The 23,650-nt window shown below is 49.9% G+C and overlaps 1 protein-coding gene across 2 annotated transcripts in view; it reads right to left on the bottom strand.

Annotated features, from left to right (window-relative positions):
* The window catches only part of LOC122379203 (poly [ADP-ribose] polymerase 1-like), a 40,937-nt gene that overhangs the window by 8,300 nt on the left and 8,987 nt on the right, over window positions 1-23,650 (bottom strand). For both annotated transcript variants that reach the window (XM_043361200.1, XM_043361201.1), the window contains exons 9-16: window positions 23,216-23,361; window positions 22,621-22,678; window positions 20,991-21,201; window positions 18,543-18,741; window positions 17,959-18,230; window positions 17,336-17,408; window positions 10,434-10,670; window positions 9,844-9,963 (exon numbers count right to left, since the gene is read on the bottom strand). In XM_043361200.1, coding sequence (XP_043217135.1) covers window positions 9,844-9,963; window positions 10,434-10,670; window positions 17,336-17,408; window positions 17,959-18,230; window positions 18,543-18,741; window positions 20,991-21,201; window positions 22,621-22,678; window positions 23,216-23,361 — 1,316 coding nt within the window. The remainder of the gene's footprint in view (window positions 1-9,843; window positions 9,964-10,433; window positions 10,671-17,335; window positions 17,409-17,958; window positions 18,231-18,542; window positions 18,742-20,990; window positions 21,202-22,620; window positions 22,679-23,215; window positions 23,362-23,650) is intronic.

Raw genomic sequence — 23,650 nt, 5'->3', positions numbered from 1 at the left:
CGTCATGTTCGCCATTTTCGCCTCAAAAACGGCAAAATTTCAAACGCCGCTAACTTCTTCATTTTTAAAGGAATCAAGACGTAACAAAAAAGGTTATACATGATTCTACTTTGTCTATCAAATGGCTATCTCGCTTTTTTGAAAATTTTGGAATTTGGCCAAAATTTTTCCAAAAAACTGACTTTTTTGTAAAATATTTATAAAATCCAAAATTTTCAGTTTATCGAAAAAACCGGAATATATGTCACAGAAGTGGTCTATGTGCACCTACATACCAATTTTTAGAAGAATCGGTTCAAAAATGTGGGAGTTATTCAAAATTTTATGACGTCACGACACACAAAAATTTTGAAAAATGATTTTTTGGAAGTTCTAGACCTCGTACGGAAATAAAAATAGCACCATTCGATTCGGCGTGAAAAACTGCATCGGATAGACACCTTTTTAGGCCTTAACAACCAACTTCAAAATTTGACCTCACTTGACCTGACCTTGACCTGACCTCGACCTGAAATTCATCCAGAGGTGGTCCATATCACTTATTGAGTGTGCCTATTGAATTCCATGAGTAAAATGACCCATAAAACATGTGTCGCACATGCCCTTTTCTATATTTTGTTTTTGGTGACCTGACCTGACCTGACCTGACCTTGACCTTGACCTTTGAATGACATTGTGTGCAACGAATATTGTCTTGGTAGTCTAAGAACACGTTTTGGGCAATCAGTCTCAGTCCATTCTTCGGCAACTACGGTGCAAGGCCGATACTGTAGAAACTTGCATTTTGTACCCTTGACCTGACCTTGACCTGACCTCTGACCTACTAAAGCAAAAAAAATTGGGCTCTTAAGATCCGCCTTGTTGAGAGCTTTCGATTGCCGTTTTCCCCGTCTTTCTACGACCATCGGTTCGGAAGTTAGACAGGGGGGCAGAATCTGCTCCCCCCCCCCCCCCCCAGCAGGGCGCGTGTGGCTTAAAAGCCCAGCGGGGCGCGGGTTAAGGTGACCAATTTTCATCGAAATGTATAGGTCAATTAAGTTATCGAGATGCTATTGCTAAAAACACAATTTTTTAGGACCTCGGAACTGTTACGTCCAAAGAGAGGTGACAAGTATAGCGCATTGTGGCCACCAGTTACTGTTCCTCTCCTTCATCTTCGCCTCCGCCCTACGTCTCCTTATCGGAACTACCCCCCCCCCCCCCCCCGCCACCAGCAGGCACAGCACAGTACGCCAACTTTATATAGATAAGTTCACATTCCCAATATACTTTTTAAAGCAAAGTAAAAATAGGTAGGAGCGCTCTTATCGGTAGTGTCGGGGCACGTACGGGACGCGCCGAGACGCGCTATGCGGTGCAGCCGGCGCCCAGCGGGCGGCGGCCGGGGATCAGGTGGCCCGGCGCGGGTCAGTCGCCGACCGGAGACGCGGGCTGCGGCGTACTTGTACCGACTTAGTTAACGACTGCTGTTGAATACTACTTTTTGCTGTTGACTACATTTTGCGCATCAAATTTTCGCACACCTTCTAACTATTTGCTTGTTGACTTTTTGTGTGTTGACTTCTAGCGTGTTGACTTTTAAGCATGTTGGCTTTTAGCGTGTTGACTTTTAGCATGTTGACCTTTCGCGTGTTGACTTTTAGCGTGTTGACTTTTAGGCGTGTTGACTTTTAGGCGTGTTGACTTTTAGCGTCTTGACTTTTTGCGTGTTGACTTTTTGCGCGTTGACATTTTGCGTGTTGACTTTTAGCGTGTTGACTTTTAGCGCGTTGACTTTTTGACATGTCGGCTTTTTGTCTCTTTGACATTATGTCTTTTGACTTAACTTGCGTGTTGACTTTTAGCTTGTTGACTTCTGGCGTGTTGACTTTTTGGCAGGTTGACTTTTTGTTCATTTGACATTTTGTCCTTTGACTTCCTGCGATGTTGACTTTCTGTCTGTTGACTTAATGTCCTTTGACTTTTTATCCGTTTACTTTTAACGTTTTGACTTTTCATCCGGGAATCCTCATGGTCACCTGGTACCGCCACCTCTCTGCAAGGGTGACTTTTGGTGGCGCCACATCTGAAGCGTTCCTGGTCTGCAGGGGCACCAGACAAGGGGCCATCTTATCGCCAACCCTTGCAAACATCTTCCTCTTACCTCTTATTGAGGTCCTAGATCGCAGCGGTCGTGGAGCATATCTACACAGCCAGCACGTACCCGCTATCTGCTACGCTGACGATATTCTCCTTATATCTGCGAACGCGCGTGACCTCGGTGCAATGCTACAGATGGTGGGAGAATTCGCGGCTACTTGGCGCCTCGACTTCGTTCACCCTGAACCGGGAAAAACCAAGAGCCATTGTATTATATTTGGACAGGAACTATTCACGAGCACACCGAGGTGGACACTGTCAGGACAGCAGCTGCAGATCCGGCAGACGACCGAGCACCTCGGTACGGTGCTTGATGACTGTTGAGGATTTAAATTAGTGCCACTGTATCTCCTCTAGAATTTGCAGCTGTTTAGCAGATGCAGCGGTTTAGTCCAACATCCGGGAACTTTGCCGAATTTTCACTTTGTTTGACGCAGCCGCGTCATATATGCATTACTTCGTGTTTCAACGTTGATTCATATGATTTTGTCATTACTTGCCTTGGTCTCGTGGCTGGATGGTTGTTTGTGGTTGATGTGGCAAAATAAAGTGTGCCAAAGACCGATGAGAAGATTTGTGCGTTATGGCCAAGAGTTGTTACGGCCTCGCAGCGATGAGGAATGAGATTTGAGAGATTTGTCAGAACAATACTGAACAATTTGGTGCCGAAACCCGGGATGGCGGGCCTGGATGAACTGGTGCGCGCCAGAATTGCCGCCCGAGGTTGGCTCAAGCGGGCAATTATAAAACTTGAGCAGGTCATCGAAGGTGAAGGTGATCTAGTGGAGCTAGACTGTGCATATGCTGACTTTGAAGCACGTCTGTTGAAGGTTGACTCGCTGCAGGAAAACATTGAGATGTTAATCGACAGTGCTGAGCTCGATGAAGACATCAGTAAGGCAGCAGAAGTGAGGGAGCGGGCGCACCAATGTAAGATACTGGCATTGCGTGCTCGTAAAGCTCTCCTTGGTCAGGCTGCGGAAGACCATGGTGACAGTGATTCTTGTGGAATCAAAACAGTGAACCTGCCAAAAATTGAGTTACCCAAGTTTGGGGGAGACGTTTTGGAGTGGTCTACTTTCTGGGACCAATTCCAGGCAGCAGTGGACAGTTCAGATCTCCCAGAGGTGTCAAAGTTTGTGTACTTGCGCTCTGTCCTATACGGAGATGCGAAGAAGGTCATAGAAGGGCTGGCTGTGGTGCATGGGAACTATGAAACAGCCTGCAAGCTACTGAAGGAAAGATTTGCCAAGCCGTCAAAGATCATTTTTGCTCATGTCAATCAGCTCTTGCAGTTGGGTCTGAAAGACGGTGATGATCTAAAGGTGGTCCAAGATGCCCTCCAACTTCACGTGAGGAGCCTGGAGAGACTGGGGATCGGAGGTGAGACATATGGAGTCATTCTTACTCCACTCATCTTGAGCCGTCTGCCAGACTCGTTTCGAATGGAGTGGGCGAGAAACAGTGCGGACAAAGAAAGTGATCTTCAACATCTGCTCTCATGCCTCAAAGCAGAGATTGAGAGGAAGGACAGGTCGACTGTGCTTGGTGCTCAAACTGAACTGTGCGCTCCTGAGCTCCGTCGCCAGGGCGGATCGGGAGGTGGTGGTGATGGCCGCCACTTGCGGTCGTCTCAGTCTCAGAGATCTTCGCAGAGGGCACCTGCTCCCTCTGGCGCAGCCCGAGATGGTCGACCAGGACATGCTCCAGCAAGGTGGGACGCTCCAAGAGGTGCTCCTGTGCCCTCTGGAGCTGCTCTTCAGTCATCATCTCCGGCAGACAGGTGTGGGTTTTGCTCTGGTGCCCATCAGGCAGCCAAGTGCAGCAGTTTTCTGAAGTTAGATGTTAGTGCTCGGCAGCAGCGAGTGCGTGAGTCAGGACTCTGTTTTGTTTGCCTCCGTAGTGGACATAGAGCCAGGTACTGCCTTCAAAAGTGTGCTCACTGTAAGTGCAAGCATCACATTCTGTGCTGCTATAAACATGTGATTGACTCTGCTAACAAAGGTGACTCCAATGGTCATGAGGCTCAGGGTGCAGAGGGAGAACACACTGGGGTTGGGGGGTCAGTTGGTGCTTCTTTGTCATGTGTGCCTCCTAGGCAGTGCAGTGTGCTACCCACTGCTAGAGTTCTTGTGAAGGGTAGCAAAGGAGAGGTAGAAGCTACAGTGGTATTTGATACTGGCAGTGATCGTAGTTATGTCAGCCAAGCTCTGGTAGAGAAGGTAGGCCCAGAGTGGGTGGGCGCTGAACGTACTACTTACTGTGTGTTTGGAGGAAAGTCCTCCACATGTGACCGAAATGTGTACAAGGCTGAGATGACAGGAGCTAACACTGCTAGGCCTGGTTTGTTTTCCCTGCGAGCTATCGAGGTGCCAGTGATTTGTGCCCCCCTACAGCGTCCCCAGGTCTGTTCGGAGGCTCTCCGCTGCTTTGCTGGTGTAGACCTTGCTGATGGGAGGTTCGGCTCCGACCACCGTCTGACCGTGGATCTGCTGGTGGGACTGGACCAGTATTGGCAGCTAGTCAGAGACGGGATGATTCGCACCCCGACTGGACTGGTGGCTCAGGAGACCGTCTTCGGATGGATTGTCTCGGGATCGGTGACCGGTAAGGTGGCTGCTCTGACCACGTCTTGCCAGCTCCTGTTGCTGAACGATTTGCCAGACCAAACATTCCGTGACTTGTGGGATCTGGAAATCATTGGTGTTCAGCATGATGATGATGACAGTCAGAATCCTATTCTCACGGATTTCAATGCATCTGTTTGTAAGAAGGAAGGTCGCTATGAGGTAGCACTTCCATGGAAGAAGGATCTCCCTGAGTTGAGGAACAACTGTGACTCTGCTGAAGCCAGATTGTCTGGGCTGATGCGTAAGTTAGAACGTGACACTCAGCTCAAAGAGAGTTATGACTCTGTTCTCCTGGATTGGGAGAAGTCTGGTGTGATTGAGGAGGTGCCTGTGGCTGAAGGTTCTGATGATGCGTTCTACATGCCCCACAGGCCTGTTGTGCGTCCTGGGAGTGCGTCTACGAAGGTCCGTCCTGTGTTCGACGCCTCGGCGTGTGGCCCCAACGGGGTATCATTGAACGATTGTTTGGAGGCTGGACCGTCCCTGATCCCCAACCTGACTGACGTCTTGCTGCGGTTTCGCCGTCACAGGTATGCGGTGACTGGGGACATCTGTAAGGCCTTCCTTCAGATCTCTGTGCGAGAGGAGGACAGGGACTTCCTCCGATTTTTGTGGGAACTCAACGGCAGGGTGCGTCAGATGCGCTTTTGTAGAGTTCCGTTTGGGGTCACCTCGTCGCCATTTCTTTTGAATGCTACTGTCAGACACCACCTCAGTCAGTATCCGCAGTCCAAGGTCGTGACTGAGCTACAGAGCAACTTGTATGTTGATGATTGGTTGACCGGTGCTGACACGGAGCAGGAGGCCAGCGAGATGTTTCTTGAGGGGAGAGAAATCCTGTCCGAGGCAGGGATGGTGCTGAGCAAGTGCCACTCCAACAGCACGCTGGTGCTGGACCGTGCTAGTTCGCCTCGGGAGGACCGTGAAGAGACTCTGAAGGTTCTGGGTGTTGGTTGGGACCCAGACGATGATGTACTGAGATATGACGGTGTCAGTCTTCCCTCAGACATTGTTCCCACCAAGCGGGTTGTCCTGAGCCTCCTGGCGAGAGTGTTTGACCCAGTGGGCTTTCTCGTACCATTTGTGATGGTGCTCAGGATTCTCTTTCAGCAGCTGTGGCTGCTTGGCTTGGACTGGGATGACCCCATTCCCAGTGAGCTCGCTGGCGTGATCCAGAGGTGGTTGACTGGGGTTCCGCAGCTGCAGCAGTTGACAATCCCTCGCTGCTACACTGTGTCTGGAGTGACTTGGTCCCAGATGACGGGACTGGAGATCCATGTGTTCGGTGACGCGAGCACCAGGGGCTATGGCAGTGTGGTGTATCTGCGATTTGAGCAGCCCAGTGGTGACTTTGCTGTGTCATTCGTTCTGGCACGTGCTCGTGTTGCGCCTGTGAAGCCGGTGACCCTCCCTCGGCTTGAGTTGATGGGCTGCTTGATAGCAGCTCGCCTGGTGGGCCATGTGCGGAGGGCTCTGATGTTGTCTGATGATGTGCCTGTCTTTTGTTGGACGGATTCCACCGTCGCCTTGGCATGGGTTCAGAGCTCGCCCTTGAAGTGGAAGCCGTTCGTCAGAAATAGGGTTGCTGAAATCCAGAGCCTGACGAACCCGTCCGACTGGCACCACACCAGAGGCGTGGACAACCCCTCGGATGCAGCGTCCAGGGGTCTGTTCGCGGAGGATCTGCTCGCCTCGGAGTTGTGGACTCGAGGACCTGTGTGGTTGCGGTCGCCGCTAGAGCGGCCGGCGGATTGCGGACTGTTTGTCACCAGCGAGGAGCTGGCCGAGGATGAGTCTCCAGTGGAGGAGACAGGAGTGCTGATCGCTCCGAGCCAGCCCGTGACACCACTAGTTGACGCCGAACGCTGCAGTTCTTTCGGTAAGGTGGTGCGCGTGATGGCGTGGGTTCGCCGGTTCATCCGGAACTGTCGTTCACGGGTCCGCGAGCTGCAGACTGAGTTGTCCGGTGATGAACTGATTGACGCCCGGACTGACCTGTTGAAGGACGTGCAGCGGGTCGCGTTCCAGGATGAGTTGAGGGCGCTGAGAGGAAACAGGCCGGTGCCCAAGTCCTCGCCTATCCATCAGCTGACGCCCGTTTTGGGTGATGACGGGCTCCTTCGGATGAGAGGTCGGCTGCAGATGTCAGAGTTATCGTATGAGGCTAAGCATCCTGTTTTGCTTCCGAAGGGCCGTGTGGCAGAGTTGTTGGTGAGGGAGCAGCACCGGCTGATGAGCCATGCTGGTGTCTCGACGCTCATCAGTGCCATCAGGTCGTCGTTTTGGATAGTGGGCTTGCGCTGTTTAGCAAAGAGAGTGAAGCGCAGCTGTGTGAGTTGTAGGCGCCAGGACGCTCCCAGCTGTAACGAGTCGGCGGCTCCGCTACCTGAGAGCAGGGTCACTCGAGCGCCGCCCTTTTCTGTGACGGGAGTGGACCACGCCGGACCAGTCTTTTGTGTAGACTTTCCGGGCAAGAAGTTTTACATTACTTTGTTCACGTGCGCGGTCACCCGCGCCATTCACGTGGAGTTGGTTGATTCTTTGTCGCAGGAGCAGTTTATGTTGGCGTTTAGGAGGTTTGCGGCTAGGAGAGGAATGCCGTCCGTCATATATTCCGACAACGCCAAGACGTTTCTGAGCGCAAGTGAGCTGCTTCAGAACTGCTACGGGCATCTGGCTCCGCGCTGGAAGCGGATTGTGCCTCGTTCCCCATGGTGGGGAGGCTGGTGGGAACGGTTGATCAGATCCGTGAAGTCCGGCCTTCGGAAGTCGCTGGGTGCGCGCGCTCTCACGCGGACCGAGCTGGAAACGGTTCTTTTTGATGTTGAGGCGTGCGTCAACTCCCGCCCACTTACCTTTGTGGGCGACGGAGTAGATTATGAAAACCCGCTAACGCCGAGTCACTTCTTGATCGGCAGAGGTGCGGGAGTCCAGGCGCGAGTCTTGGAAGATCCGGATGCTGTGACTGCAAAGCTGTTGCCCGAGAGGGCCAGGCTGTGTGAGAGACGGATGAACCGTTTCTGGTCCGTTTGGACAACTGAGTATCTTCGGAGCCTTCCGCCGTCGGTGAGGAAGTTCTCCCCGCGCGGCAGGCTCCAGATCGGTTCTGTGGTTCTCGTGCGTGAGGACAACACCCCGAGAATGAAGTGGGTGACTGGTGTTGTCACCAAGTTGTATCCAGGTCGAGACGGGTCGGTCAGATCGGCAGAGATCCGCACCAGCAGGGGCCTCCGGACTCGTGCGATCCAGCGTCTCCACGACCTGGAGCTGGGACCCGACCCTTCTAGTGTTTAAGTACCTACGGTCTGTGCAGTGTTAGCTCTACTCACCTCACTGCCTCTCTAGGTTAAGGTAACCGCCGTTGCAGAAGAACATGTGTGTTAATTGCTAACCTGTGATTGAGTTGTGTTTGAAGTATGTCTACGTTCAAAGGTGGGGAGGATGTTGAGGATTTAAATTAGTGCCACTGTATCTCCTCTAGAATTTGCAGCTGTTTAGCAGATGCAGCGGTTTAGTCCAACATCCGGGAACTTTGCCGAATTTTCACTTTGTTTGACGCAGCCGCGTCATATATGCATTACTTCGTGTTTCAACGTTGATTCATATGATTTTGTCATTACTTGCCTTGGTCTCGTGGCTGGATGGTTGTTTGTGGTTGATGTGGCAAAATAAAGTGTGCCAAAGACCGATGAGAAGATTTGTGCGTTATGGCCAAGAGTTGTTACGGCCTCGCAGCGATGAGGAATGAGATTTGAGAGATTTGTCAGAACAATACTGAACAATGACAGCCTCAGCACAGACAGCCACGTGGCTCAGCGCATCAGGCGCGCTTGTGCATCATTCTATGGCCTCACACCCCTGGGCAATTTCACCAACCGCCTGACTGCTGCTGACAAAATCTTCCTCTGGAAGACAGTAGTGCTGCCGGCACTGACCTTCGGCTGTGAGACGGCTCCCCTCAGTTCCGCCGACATTGAGCGTCTAGACTCGCGACAGGCTTCGCTGATCAAGGCAGCGCTGGGTCTGCCGCGTTCTGCGCACCATACGGCTCTTTTGATTGCTGCTGGGGTGCCTCGCATCGGTGAGGTGCTGCGAGGTGATGCCCTCCGCGCATTCCGTAATGCTTTCCGCGCTGACCACCGTCTTCGCCAAGCCTACGTCACTGGACTGGCCAGACTTGCTACGTACCCCGAGCAGTTGGATGGGTCGTTTATTGGCCACGTATATAATCTGTGTGGTGGGAACTTCGGCGCTATCATGCACATCGCTGCTGGGTACGTCGATCACGACATAGTCCGGGCACCACTCCAAGAAAGTGGTCTTATAGACAGTTTGAAGATGGTTTTGGCAAGCAACTGTCATGCCTCGCGGCGCCTGTTAAGACTACTAACCTCCTGAGTGCTGATTAACTGTGTGTGTGGGTGGGTGGGGGTGGGGGGGGGTATGTATCTTTTTGTCGCATGACGATGCTGAATAAACAATAATAATAATAATAATAATTGGATACCCTGCAAGGACAGCCCATTATTTGCAGCGCTCAAGCTCCGCCCATCAATGACCTTGGATTGAATCGCTCCAATCAGCGGACAGTCAGTCGCCATAAGTAGGCGGGGCTTAGCGCGGTGCAATGGAGTAATGTTTTCCACTGCAGCCTAGTGACCCTGGTGATTGAATGGATCGAATGAGCCCCGGTTTGATGCGTTTGATGCGACGGGATCGGTGACAGGGTATCGATCGTGTTTAGTTACCCTGGTGCTTAATGAACAGGTCCCACAGGGTTCCACTGTGTGACGGGCATTTACTGTCATGTCTCAAGTGTTTTCTAATCATCAGTCCGAGAGGTGAGGACGGTGGCAAGATATAAAAATCACAATTCGATCCCACTAACTGCTGTTTCACTTCAGTCACTTTCTATGGTGGGAGTGCATTAATGTATGGACTGAAGCGATCACAACTACAACAAAGTTATACATAACACATCCACATTTACATACAACTGCAATCAAAATCAAATGCATGCATATCTAACAAGAGATCGTTTTTTCCCATTTCGGAGTTCCCTGTTCTCGCTCACCTGGGACAGGATGCCGGCGAAGTTGGAGAGACGCGAGCCGTGCCAGAGCAGCTTTCTGTTGTGCAGCTTGCTGAACGGCTTGTAGCGCGTGGCCTCGCCCTTTCGGCTGACGCAGAACACCTGACGATAGATCACGAACGGCGGTGAACGAACGTAGACGGGTCGGTGCGACATACGGTCAGTTTGGGAGGGTAAACCAGAGGCCAGTTTTACCAACAGAAAAATAGCCGCCTGCCGGATTTTTTTTTTTTTTTTTGCCTCAAGACCGCTTCACATACAGTAAACAGTAAAGCCCTATCCGCTTACGTGCCCATCGCGTTTACGCTCCGTGTGTGAAGCGGTCTTAAGGCAAAAAATGGCAGGCGGCTATTTTTCTGTCGGTAAAACTGGCCTCTGATCATGTTTTTAACCAGACAAGTGAACTGAGCAATTATGTAAGTGTTAACCAGTGGCCTTATTCGCAGTCTAGTTTCCGTTCCCACCGCGCCCCTCTCCCCTTCCCACCGGTCCCTCTTCCCATCCCTCCGAGCTCCTCTCCCCTTCCCACCGGTCCCTCTTCCCATCCCTCCGAGCCCCTCTCCCGCTCCCACCTGCTCCAGCTCCAGCGTATAGTTGGAGTGGGTGGACGCGTGCGTGTTCTTGATGTAGGTCTCCAGCAGTCGGAACTTCTCCGAGTCCCGCTCCAGCACGGTGATGTCGGCGTTCAGCTTCTTGTAGTGAGTGTCCACGGGATCCTCGTGCTCGGCCGACTGGATCTTGTCGGCCGCCTTCATCAGGCTGTAGGCCAGCTCGATGTCCATCAGGCTGGACACCATGTCGACCTTCTCCTGTAGGAAGGCGGAGGACAACACGCTCAGATGCGTCCTCAGTAGCTTCACTTATTGCTACACCAGTAAAACGCCTTTTGGGCGAAGAACGAGCGAGCGAGATAGTGAGCCCTGCACGTGCGGAAGGGCGAGAGGGTGCTTCCAACGGGCTTGCGCAAAGCACCCTTCTAACCGGTCGCTAGCGGTGTGCCAATTTTGAACGCAATCGGCCCAGCCGCTCCTGAGATCTGGAAGCGGCATTCTGCACGTGCGCACGTGCAAACGGGGTCCAAAATGACTTTTGCACGGCACCCTACTAACTGGTCCCCCTCCCCAACCGTGTACCAAATTTGAGCGCAATCGGCCCAGCCGTTCTCGAGATCTGGAAACGCCCCCTGCACGTGCGCACGTGCAGTAGCACCCTTACCGCAACACATGGGAATGCATTGCCTGGTGGGTGCCTACCTGTATACCAAGTTTCAGCGAAATCGTCCCAGTTATTACCGAGTTACTGAAATGGGAACAAATTTGGCACCTCTTATTGTTGTATTTTGCACGTGCACTGGGGGTGACCCACATGCATCGAAAGTATCCTATTTTGGGTAGAAGGGATGCTGCTACCCTACAAAAATTACCGGAAGTCAATCGCCCAAGCGGCTGCTGAGATATGAGCCTCTCAAAATCACTACTTTTGCAAAACAGCTTGAACACCCTTGACTTTTCACGTGGCACGTGCCACGACGGTCACTGAGATGTATCAAAAGTAGTCAATTACGGGGTAGAAGGGATGGGGCTACCCAACAAAAAAGACCGCAGGCCAATCGGTCCAGCGGTTGCTGAGATATAAGCCTCTCAAAAGCGTTACAGGCCGGGCCGGGCCGCTCATACTGAGATTTTTCCGTTATATTGAAAAGACTCACTTCGCTCGCTGCGCTCGCTCGCTCGTAATGACCTATGTAATAGATCGTTCGGATGCTTGTCTGGGGGGGGGGGGGGAGGGGGACGTGGGAAGACGAGCCTGGTCTGTCGGTGCACATTAGCTGCTCAGCTCTGTTGGCAATCACACATAATGTTGCATAAATTACCGATACAAGCCTCAGCCTGTTCCTCCCATTGACAGTAGAATGGACTTTTGTGGATGACACTACTGATTTAAGTCATCAAGAGAAATGCGATTAATAAAATAATGTTAGGTCAGTAAAGCTCGAGGATTATAAACGATACACGTACCATTTCTTGAGCCGCAGCCGAAGGCTCGAATATCGTTGCAAAGAATGCCCGCAAACATTGTTCGTAGTAGGTAATGCTTTCTTCACCAAAAGTCTTTATCACCATACCTAAACCGTAACCATGGATGAGATGATACAAGTAACTAACTACACGCCTGCAGACACCGAACTCTTTAAGCGACGCAACTTTCGGGAAAAATCATGATGGGGGTTTCAGGATTACAAAAATTTGCAGGACACACGGCAGTTTCATAGTCAAGTCTTTCTGAGATGTCATGGTACTCCTTCCTGTCCTGTCGTTATCTATACTTTCTAGCGTCCCATCAATTTCTGACTCGCGAGTTGTTTGTTTGTTTGTTTGTTTGTTTGTTTATTATGGTTTACGGGCGCGTCGACTGCGGTGGTCATTTTGCGCCCAGCAGGTGGCGGATGGTGGTGCCTGGGGCAATGCGGCCGAGGCTGCGTGTCCGGTTCGGTTCGAGGTGCGGGCAACTTAAAGGTAGTGTGCCACCTTTGAAAGATTTCCCATTTTATTTTTCCTAGGATAAGAAGCTTCTGTTTTTACCTAATATCGCAAAAAAAAAAATCAAAAATGGGCCTGGAATAGTGCCTTTTTCGCCTAAAAGTTTTTCGGTTTTTAGATATGTATAACAACTGTAGTGGGCTCACCTGCAAACAGGCGTCGGGCAACAATTGCGAATGCGGCGCACTTGTGACAATAAGCAAAGGTCATTATAGTGTTACGACCATACGACGTACGGGAATGAGTTATCAGCTGTCTAATCGTAGACAACACAATGTCGAGCCTTAAACTGTAAGCCCGTATTGGTATTGTTTCTTTTATTTGGCTGTCGAACATTATTAATGGTTTGAAATATGATTTTATGTAAAATAATTGATATGAAAAAGCCGTCTTATAAGTTATGACCCCATTTCACCACACGCAAGTGGCAGAAATGACAATGATCAGCTGACGCATTTTTCTTGGCCGAAGTCAGAGCGCGCGGCCCGACGCACCACGCGTATTTGGAAATTCCGACCTCGACGAGCATCAGAAGCCACCTAACAGGCGTGTTCGAAACCGCAGGAGATGATGATGAACGGGTTTATCGAAACTTGATTGGATGAGCATATCGGTAATAGCGATTTCAGTGTGTGCATTTATTGTTCATAGTGGTGTGAAATGTGGTTTGGGTACGACCGACAACCCGTCGGGGCGAATTTCGCACTGGGGTACTCAAAATTTGAAGAATTTAAGACGTTTCCATGAGTTTTGAAGGTATGGATAAGTTCTAAAAATCCGGTTCTCCTTATCTGGGCCATTAACTCCATACGGTCCAAGAAAGCTGGCACACTACCTTTAAGAGAATGTGAGTGATTCGCGAGTTGTGGCAGGAACAAGAAATCGGAATCGGAGTCGGTCAAGCCGGTCAAGCTGCCTCGACTCCGGGCTCGGACCATAAGTTAGAAGCTGTGGCATCTCTTGTTTATTGCAGTATATTTTGTTGCATTTCTCACAGAAGTTTGCATGTTTTAAGAACAAACGATGATGCGTAATTTGTAAAAAAAAAAGTTTATCACTGACTGGCCAGTGACTATTGAGTTATTTCTCCTTAAAGGTAGTGTGCCAGCTTTCCTGGACCGTATGGAGTTAATGGCCCAGATAAGGAGAACCGGATTTTTAGAACTTATCCATACCTTCAAAACTCATGGAAGCGTCTTAAATTCTTCAAATTTTGAGTACCCCAGTGTGAAATTCGCCCCGACGGGTTGTCGGTCGTACCCCAACCACATTTCACACCACTATGAACAATAAATGCACACACTGAAATCGCTATTACCGATAGGCTCATCCAATCACGTTTCGATAAACCCGTTCATCATCATCTCCTGCGGTTTCGAACACGCCTGATAGGTGGTGCGGTAGACCGCGCCCAAAGCCAGGGCCCCGGTAACGTGAGGTAGCCGAGTCGGGACAGCGTGCCCTGACCCAAGCCGGGGCCGCGCGTCCTCCCGGTGTCATGTGATAGCCCGGGGCTGCCCGCGGGGATGCGGTAGACCGCGCCCAAAGCCGCGGCCCCGACTTGGGTCAGCGCACGCTGCCCCGACTCGGCTACCTCACGTTACCGGGGCCCTGGCTTTGGGCGCGGCTTCTGCTCATACTTTGTGGTGCGGTGGTGGTGCGTCGGGCCGCGCGCTCTGACTTCGGCCAAGAAAAATGCGTCAGCTGATCATTGTCAGTTCTGCCACTTTCATGTGGTGAGATGGGGTCATAACTTTAGAGACGGCTGTTTCATATCATTTATTTTACATAAAATAATATTTCAAACCATAAATTAATGTTCGACAGCCAAATTTAAGAAACAATACCAATACAGGCTTACAGTTTAAATTCGACATTGTGTTGTCTACGATTAGACAGCTGATAACTCATTCCCGTACGTCGTAACTCTATAATGACCTTTGCTTATTGTCACATGTGCGCCGCATTCGCGATTGTTGCCGACGCCTGTTTGCAGGTCAGCCCACTACAGTTGTTATACATACATATCGAAAAACCGATAAACTTTTAGGCGAAAAAAGCACTATTCTAGGCCCATTTTTTTGCGATATTAGGTAAAAACAGAAGCCTCTTATCCTAGGAAAAATAAAATGGGAAATCATTGGAAGGTGGCACACTACCTTTAACCCGCGCACCGACGGGGGTCTGCGCCAACTTAGAAACGACGGGGGGGCGGATGACCGCCCCCCCCCGAGATCTCGAGAACGAAGCAAGATCGCAGCTTCTCGGATCCATGGAGACGTCACTTTGTCTGCCAGCTAAACATCGTAAAAGATCGAACGGCTGGATAAAAATCGCGAGCCGGCAAAGGCAAACGACGGAGGCAGGGGGCCACGGCCGCGCGTCTTGCGGCCGCGTCGGAAAGCTCGTTGTCTCTTATGCCCACATGACTCGGTATCCAGCAGAACTGGATGGATTTACCTGCTCGTTCCACCAACGTAAGACGAGATAAAATGTCTGAATACATCATCTTGGTTCGAAGCAAATTCGAAATTCGAAATTAGGACTCTGAAACTCCCATAAAGCTTGACTTCAAGAAGTTCTAGCAGGTCCCGATTTTCCCGACATTTGGGTCATTGACCTGAACTAGATCAAGGTCAACCAATGACCTAAGACCTTAACATTGGATATCATCCGCTTCTCCCGGTCACGGGCAACACGCTCGTCTTTTCCACGAAGCTCTAGCTCGATTAGGTGCCGAATGGCTGTGAGGGGGTTCGATCGACCCCGAGGCCCGATCGATCCACAGCCAAACGAAAGTGGCTGTGAGAACACCAATATAGGCGAGGGTTAAAAAAGTTGTACTTTTTACGCACAGCTTTTTAATGAACTATATGTCTTTACATACTTCGAGGTCGACCTCATTGTGCTTCTCTAATCAGGCGCGGTGAACGATGCATATTTGACCTCAAAGTAACAGTCTGACCGAAAAAATGTCATGCTGCACATCAATCAATTTACGATTAGGACAGCTGGTCGACAAGCACTGATGCATTGCTCAGGTCAAAGCAGCACTGTAGTTTCTTGGATTCCAATACATATTTGCATTTTTGCTTTCGTAAAGCATTAGAGCTAAACTGTTTGTCATGGCTATCGGGTAGCACACAAACAAGCAAAGGAACAAACAAACAACAGTCTTTGTCTGTAACGCACCAATACTTAAATGTGACGTGTTTCAGAGCAGGGTCGGTTGAGACGATATCGTTTAAAAAAAATCTTACAAATGTCAAATGTTATAGCTTAACGGTATTTTTTATTATAAAGGCAGGCAAGACAACAAATGGAAACCTTTAAGTTTGTTTGCTTGTTTGTTTGTTTATCAGGGCTTTAGGGCAAGTCGACTGCGGTGGTCATTTGCGCCCATGTTATGCTGGTAATTGGTAAAGCAAGTATGTCGCAACAGAGAACTAACGAACTAAAAAAGGCTAAGACTAGATAAGATACGTTATACTAGTAAGATGAATATATCACAGGAAAACTGATGGACTGGAGGTTATGACTGAATAAAAGAGGATGCTGCCGGATGAAACCCAGGGCGACTTCGTCACCCAGCGGGTGGCGTATGATGGCATATGGTGAAACCTTTACGTAATATGCTCCTTCATTCCACCGTGAAGCATAACCAACAAATGTTCAGGGTTTAAGAGATATTGATCAAAATGTATCAACTATTTTATCGAGTAAGCAATGCGAGTTAAAAAAAAACAAATGTGTGTAAAATAGCATCAAAGTGTGAGCCTGGAACTCAATTATCCAATGAAACTCCAATCCTAATATCGTTCACATCCACAGTCCTAAGCGAAAACTATCCAAAAAGAAAAAAATTGCACGATTTCTGGCACAGTTTTAACCAAATACAACAATCCAAAGTCCGTATGCTGGATGAGATCCTCCGCGGTCGGCCGGGCGGGAATCACGGGCAGCGGGTTTACCTGAGGCGGGTTTACCGGATCTGCAAACTCCCGCGGCGGTGCTCCCTCCCCCGGCCGGGAACAGCGACCGTCGCCTGTCGGGCGGGTCGGCCAGATACCATACCCAGCAGGCCGACGGGTTGAGCCTCCCAATTCTAGGAATGCCAGGTTCGAGTCCGCCGCCCATTTTTGACGTCGTTTTAGCGATTCACCTCAGACGGCGGTGCCCGGGGTTGGCTGCAGGCCGGGTGTTGACAATAGCTGCTATATGTGTATACTGATTTAGATACGGTGTGCTGGCAAATTGACTGGAGAATGGAATCACTGTTATACAAACACTTTGGTGTTGACCGGCGTCTGGAAATGAGGCGTCGACGAAGTCGGTAAATTACTACAGGTCTGTAATATCCTATAGAGTCTGTAAATACCTATCATGGTGTGTTTCGGGGTTGACTGAAATATTTATAGACTTCAAACTAGAATGTAACATTCCAGTCAAAGGCCTGGCTACACTATGCGTTTTCTGCGTGCGTTTTTTTTTGTGAGTTTGCGTGTTTTGCGTAATATCGTTCTAGAAAAAGTTATTATTAATATAACTTCTTTAATATTCATATAAAAGTTAATTAAACATTTATAGCAATTAAAACTTTATATGACAAACATATAACAAAAACGTAATGTCGTTTCTTTCTAGAACGATATTCCGCAAATCACGCGAACTCGCAAAAAAAAAAAAACGCACGCGGAAAACGCATAGTGTAGCCAGGCCTAACAGTTCACGGCATATGTAGTTAACCGAAACGGTTATACGATATGTATATACGAGTGTGGCGCTCGTACCCATCGCAGAGAATGCTGCCGGGTCGAGGGGTAGCCTCTTCAGGCTAGCACGCTTACCTTTATGATATCCATATCGTACCGGGGGGGGGGGGGGGGTTGGGGGGAGGGAACCGCCGGTTCTGGGTGCCGACCTGCAGTGCTTACCTTTATGATATCCAGATTGTCCAGGAGCGGCGGCTTCTGCATGCCAAAGTCGTGCGGAATCAGAGTGAAGAATCTGGCGGCACGCCCAGTGGGCGGTTATTGGTCAACTACTCCGGCGCAGAATATGGAAAATGGTGAAATGATAATAGAGTTGATAGATGTCGATGTCGCGTAGCAAAACACGGCTGATGATACGTCAGGTCGCATTAAAATGAGTAGTAATTGCACCATTATGTATAAATGGGCAATACAAACAACGAAACACAATATCATCTAATAGGTACGACGGTGCTCCGACCAAAAGGATCTAGAGGTAAATAACATGAAATATTTATTTAGGGTATAAGGTAAAATAGTCTAGGTAGCCTAAATATTATTGGCAAAAGAGCAATGACATTCTCAAGTTATTAGAGAAAATAAACTTAATTCATCCTGTCAATTTAGTCTGTTTGTCTGTTTGTGTCTAGTGTCTGTCTGCCTTTCCATCAGTCTGCTATTTCCTCTGCGTTTAGGTATGCCACCCATCCGTCCATCCGTCCGTCTGTCCGTCTGTCCATCCATCCGTCCGCCTGTCCGCCCGCCTCTCTCCCCCACTCCCCCGTGTCGTACCCACCAGCTCTCACCTATTGGAACAGTCCAGCAGGAGCGGCGCTTTGGCCGCCGGGTCGCCCTTCTTTTCCACCAGTGCCTGTGCCTCGGTCAGAATCTCGAACGCCTTCTTCATCTGATTCTTGCTGATCTTGCCGAGAGGCATCTTTTCCATGTCGATGTCGAACTCAACCATAGCCTGCTTCATCGTATTGACGTCAAAGATGGTACAGATGAGCTCCTGGACGGCCTTATCCAGCTTGGACTTGGAGCCTTCAGCGCTCAGCTTCTTCATAGCCTCCTCGTGCTGTGGACGGGCAAACGAACACACAACGGTGAGCATGTTACAGCTGGTAGAAAGCACCACGAAAGCACAAGCCGATCTAGGCCGAAGTAGATGTCATAATCCTTCAGATATTGGTAGGTGTCGCCACCATTCAAAACTCGCCAACTAGTAATTCAAACAAAAACTGGTAATTCCACAATCCACCTAAACCACACCATGACCACTCATATCCAGACCACTTTTATAATACACCTCTGCTCATTACGACAAATACGTCGCCCCTGTCTCAGCTAGGCGCTCGCCAAAGAAAGGAGCGTTCCTCTCAGCACTCACCTCTCCGTAGTCGAGGTCCATCGGGTAGAACCGACCGGGCACCTTCTGGAAGTCCTTCCTGCCTTCCCAGCGGTTTCCAGTCTTCTCCTCGTAGAGCCGTTTGAACTCGCGCACGGCATCATGGATGGAGTCGAACTCTTCCAGTTTGTTGCCACCCACGGTGGTACCCAGACGGCCCCAGGCGCGGAACACCCACATGCTATCGCGAGAAAGACGATCGCGGTCAGTTGGGGCCGTCGACGCGGGGCGGGTAGGCATTTGGTGCCGTTGACACGGGGCAGGTTCGATGTCTTTGGTTGGTGATCACTAGATCGCCCACTGTATCACCGCCGCCCTTATACATCCACGTAGTACGATAAACTGCCGTTCACGAAACATATAACCAGTAAAACGCCTTTTGGGCGAAGAACGAGCGAGCGAGATAGTGAGCCCTGCACGTGCGGAAAGGCGAGAGGGTACTTCCAACAGGCTTGTGCAAAGCACCCTTCTAACCGGTTGCTAGCGGTGTGCCAAATTTGAACGCAATCGGCCCAGCCGTTCCTGAGATCTGGAAGCGGCATTCTGCACGTGCGCACGTGCAAACGGGGTCCAAACTGACTTTTGCACGGCACCCTACTAACTGGTTCCCAACCGTGTACCAAATTTGAGCGCAATCGGCTCAGCCGTTCTCGAGATCTGGAAACGCCCCATGCACGTGCGCACGTGCAGTAGAACCCTAACCGCAACACATGGGCATGCATTGCCTGGTGGGTGCCTACCTGTATGCCAAGTTTCAGCGAAATCGCCCCAGTAATTACCGAGTTATTGAAATGGGAACAAATTTGGTACCTCTTCTTTTTGTATTTTGCACGTGCAGTGGGGGTCACTGACATAGATCAAGAGTAACCGACCTTTGGTAGAAGGTATGCAGCTACCCTATAAAAATTACCGCAAGACAATCGCTCAAGCCGCTGCTGAGATATGGGCCTCTCAAAATCATTACTTTTGCAAAACTGCTTGAACACCCTTGACTTTTCACGTGGCACGTGCCACGACGGTCACTGAGATGTATCAAAAGTAGTCAATTACGGGGTAGAAGGGATGGGGCTACCCAGCAAAAGACCGCAGGCCAATCGGTCCAGCGGTTGCTGAGATATAAGCCTCTCAAAAGCGTTACAGGCCGGGCCGGGCCGGGCCGCTCATACTGAGATTTTTCCGTTATATTGAAAAGACTCGCTTCGCTCGCTGCGCTCGCTCGCTCGTAATAAAATACATACAAAAACCAGTAAAACGCCTTTTGGGCGAAGGACGAGCGAGCGAGATAGTGAGCCCTGCACGTGCAGAAGGGCGAGAGGGTACTTCCAACGGACTTGTGCAAAGCATCCTTCTAACCGGTTGCTGGCGGTGTGCCAAATTTGAACGCAATCGGCCCAGCCGTTCCTGAGATCTGGAAGCGGCATTCTGCACGTGCGCACGTGCAAACGGGGTCCAAACTGACTTTTGCACGGCACCCTCTTAACCGGTCCCCAACCGTGTACCAAATTTGAGCGCAATCGGCCCAGCCGTTCTCGAGATCTGGAAGCGCCCCCTGCACGTGCGCACGTGCAGTAGCACCCTAACCGCAACACATGGGAATGCATTGCCTGGTGGGTGCCTACCTGTATGCCAAGTTTCAGCGAAATCGCCCCAGTAATTACCGAGTTATTGAAATGGGAACAAATTTGACACATCTTATTGTTGTATTTTGCACGTGCACTGGGGGTCACTCACATAGATCAAGAGTATCCGACCTTTGGTAGAAGGGATGCAGCTACCCTATAAAAATTACCGCAAGACGATCGCTCAAGCCGCTGCTGAGATATGGGCCTCTCAAAATCCCCACTTTTGCAAAACTGCTTGAACACCCTTGACTTTTCACGTGGCACGTGCCACGACGGTCACTGAGATCTTTCAAAAGTAGTCAATTACGGGGTAGAAGGGATGGGGCTACCCAGCAAAAAAGACCGCAGGGCAATCGGTCCAGCGGTTGCTGAGATATAAGCCTCTCAAAAGCGTTACAGGCCGGGCCGGGCCGCTCATACTGAGATTTCTCCCTTATATTGAAAAGACTTCGCTTCGCTCGCTGCGCTCGCTCGCTCGTAATAATGCAAAAAGTGCGGTTATTACCATGACAAACAACCGTCGCCCATTACCGATTAGGAAAATATAGAATACACTAGAAAACAGTAAGAGCCAAGGCTCAAATCATCACTCCAGCTATTCCTTTCTCAGCCAATTTCTGGCAGAGGCTCGGCTGCAACCGGCACCCCCTCTCCTGCATGCTGCCGTCTGAAGCGACCGCTACCCCTCCCCGTCGTCTGAAGCGACTCGGTTGCGATCGTCACGCCTCTCTCTACTGTCTGAGGCGGCATCACCACGACCCCCCCCCGCCCCCTCACACTTCACCAGCCTGCGGCGGCACCGGCTCACCTGCTGCCGTAGTCGGCCTGCAGCACCTGCAGTTTGTAGAAGCTGTTCTGACCGGAGCCGGCGTCCACCTGACTGAGCACTGCGTTCAGGAAGTCCCCGCCCGACTGGTACACGTGCGCCTCGTCCTCCAGACCAGAGTCGGGGTCCACCGCGGCGCCGCCCTTCAGACGCACCCGCTGGGACTTGGTCATCGACTTCTTGTCGAACATGCCTGCCACGTGGGAGGAAAACGAGATGAAAAACAATGCTAAAGCTACATGACAGTGCGAAGCTTTTATTAATGATCTGAAGTGGTAAACGTGTACACAATTACTGTGACAACAGTGCTGCTGTGAGAGGCACAAGCCCACGAGAGATGAAATATAAATATCCCATGCAATGACCATGCCTGCTGAATCGGTGATCTGCTAGACAAAACCCACTCCAATCAAATATTAACCCGCGCCCCGTAGGGCTACCGGCGGACCCTACCACCCGTAGGGGGGGGGGGCCGTATCGGCCCCCCCTAAGATCTCGGAAAGTTACCGGCCGATTTTCAAAATTCAAACGGCGTTCGATAGCCCCACCCGGGAACTACCTTGTGACCAAATTTCATTGACCTAGGTCAAACCGATGACGTCACAGGTCAGGTCAAAGGTCAGATTTTCACCGTTCACAGGCAATTCAAGAAATGTGCTGTGAAAGCGAGTAAATTGGTAATTTATTGAAAACCATCGATGGTACATTGTTCGTCAAACACATACTTTGCTATCTGAGGTCACTGATACCAGGTCAGGTCACAGCGAGGTCAGGTCACCGGGGGTCACAATATGAATGTGTCATGTGATACATGTTTTATGGTCCATTTTACATGACAAATGCGATTATGTGGGTTAGGCAGCCTTTGGGGCCAGCCTAGGTCACGTTTTTGTGAAGGTCAGGTCAAGGTCAGGTCAAATTAGGTCAAATTTCAAAGTTGATATTTTTGCATAAAATGGGTATCGATTCGATGCAGCTCGTCACGGGGAGTCTAATGGTGGTCTTCGTTTTGCTCTACGAGTTCTAGAATTGCCAAAAATTGAGTTTGAAAATTTGACGTCATCATTTTTGAACAGTTTTTTCGCTATAACTTGGCCAAAAAACGAGGTATCGATCTGAAATTTGGTATGTAGATAGAAGACGGTAGGCACTATCACATATATTCCGGTTTTTTCGAAACTCAAAATTTTTTTTGGATTTTTTGGCGAATATATCCAAAAAAATGCTTTTTTGATTTTTGGGGGTCAAAACTCTAAAATTTCAAAAATTCGAGATAGCAGTTTTGTAGCCCTGTCAATTCTACACCTTTTATGTCTTGATCATTTTTCTGTATCTTCAAAGCTGTAGTCCTGACAGGTCTTCTCGCGAAGGTCTTTTTTCGGTCGAAAATGACAGAACATGACGTCACTCTGACGTCATTTGTGGCCAACCTATCATAGCCTCTGGAAATTTTTTTGGTCACAATGTGTAAAATTGATGCCCGGAGGGGTCCTGAAAGTTTGGTGGCGATATCTCCAGCCGTTTAGGAGATATCGACCGAAAAGGACAGGGGGGGGGGGCCGTTTCGGCCCCCCCCCCTACGGGGCGCGGGTTAACAAGTCTCGGTACTTACTCTTGGACGCTCCTGACTTGTTAAATGTCTCCTCCTTTGCTCCCAGCCGCTCCTCCACCTGCAATATTGAAATGGATATCAGCTCTACAGAGCAACCGTCTAAACAACTTTTTTTCCTAGACAACTTTTAGCTAAACAGCTTTATAGCCAATAACTAGTAATTCGATTGCGAAGGGCAGGTTTGTTTGTTGACCTCGTATCTGTGCCTCGGCCTGCTCTACCGGCTTCGAAGCTCATCAGAAGGTCTGAGTTGATATCGGGCGAGGAGTGGCCACCTGTCCACGACTCAGGACAGGCGGTGTATGCACCGCCCGGCGCAGTGTGCCATTATACGTTTCGGTATTACAGGAGGTGCACCGCATACCATTCACAGAGAAACTTTCATTACGAGAAGAAAAAAAGATAACTAAAAATTACTATGTACAATCAGAAACAGTAAAACTTGGAAACGAATTATTTATTAACAACTAAATAAATACTACTGAATAAACATACAAGCACACTGAATGACCAAATTGTTGAAAATGATCTCATCATCGTTCAATCAATTAACCAAGAAGAGGCACTATACAGACCGACGTCGTTCCACACCCACCTTTCCACCCCAGTCGGCCATGTTCGTTTCCTCAATGGTCTTGAATACGGCGCCCGCCTTCAGCTTGTCCACTGCCTCCGGCGGGATGACGTGCACCGAGTGCTTCAGCGCCGCCTTCAGCAGCTTGTGGCCCCCGTCCATCGTCGCTGAGGGACGGGTGGGCGTGGGGCCGGGCGGTGAGTAGTACTAGGGGGCAGGTGACGACGCGGCTGCGCAATGGACAGCTCAGTGAGGCGGAAAGTCATCATAAATTTAATAATAACTATGAGTTTAGGGCGACGACGAAATAATAATGCGCGATATTAGAACATACCGAACTACATAATAGCATACATTATTCACGTCGTGATTAATTATTGTGGTTGTGATATATTATACGCACTCAAGCATCGATTTCAAACGTTCAAACCATTGAACGTTCAAAACATTTTGATA

Source organism: Amphibalanus amphitrite, unplaced genomic scaffold, assembly GCF_019059575.1.
Source record: "Amphibalanus amphitrite isolate SeventyFive unplaced genomic scaffold, NRLGWU_Aamphi_draft 000073F_arrow, whole genome shotgun sequence".
NCBI classification, from domain to species: domain Eukaryota; kingdom Metazoa; phylum Arthropoda; class Thecostraca; order Balanomorpha; family Balanidae; genus Amphibalanus; species Amphibalanus amphitrite.
This window is presented reverse-complemented; position numbering and strand designations above follow the sequence as displayed.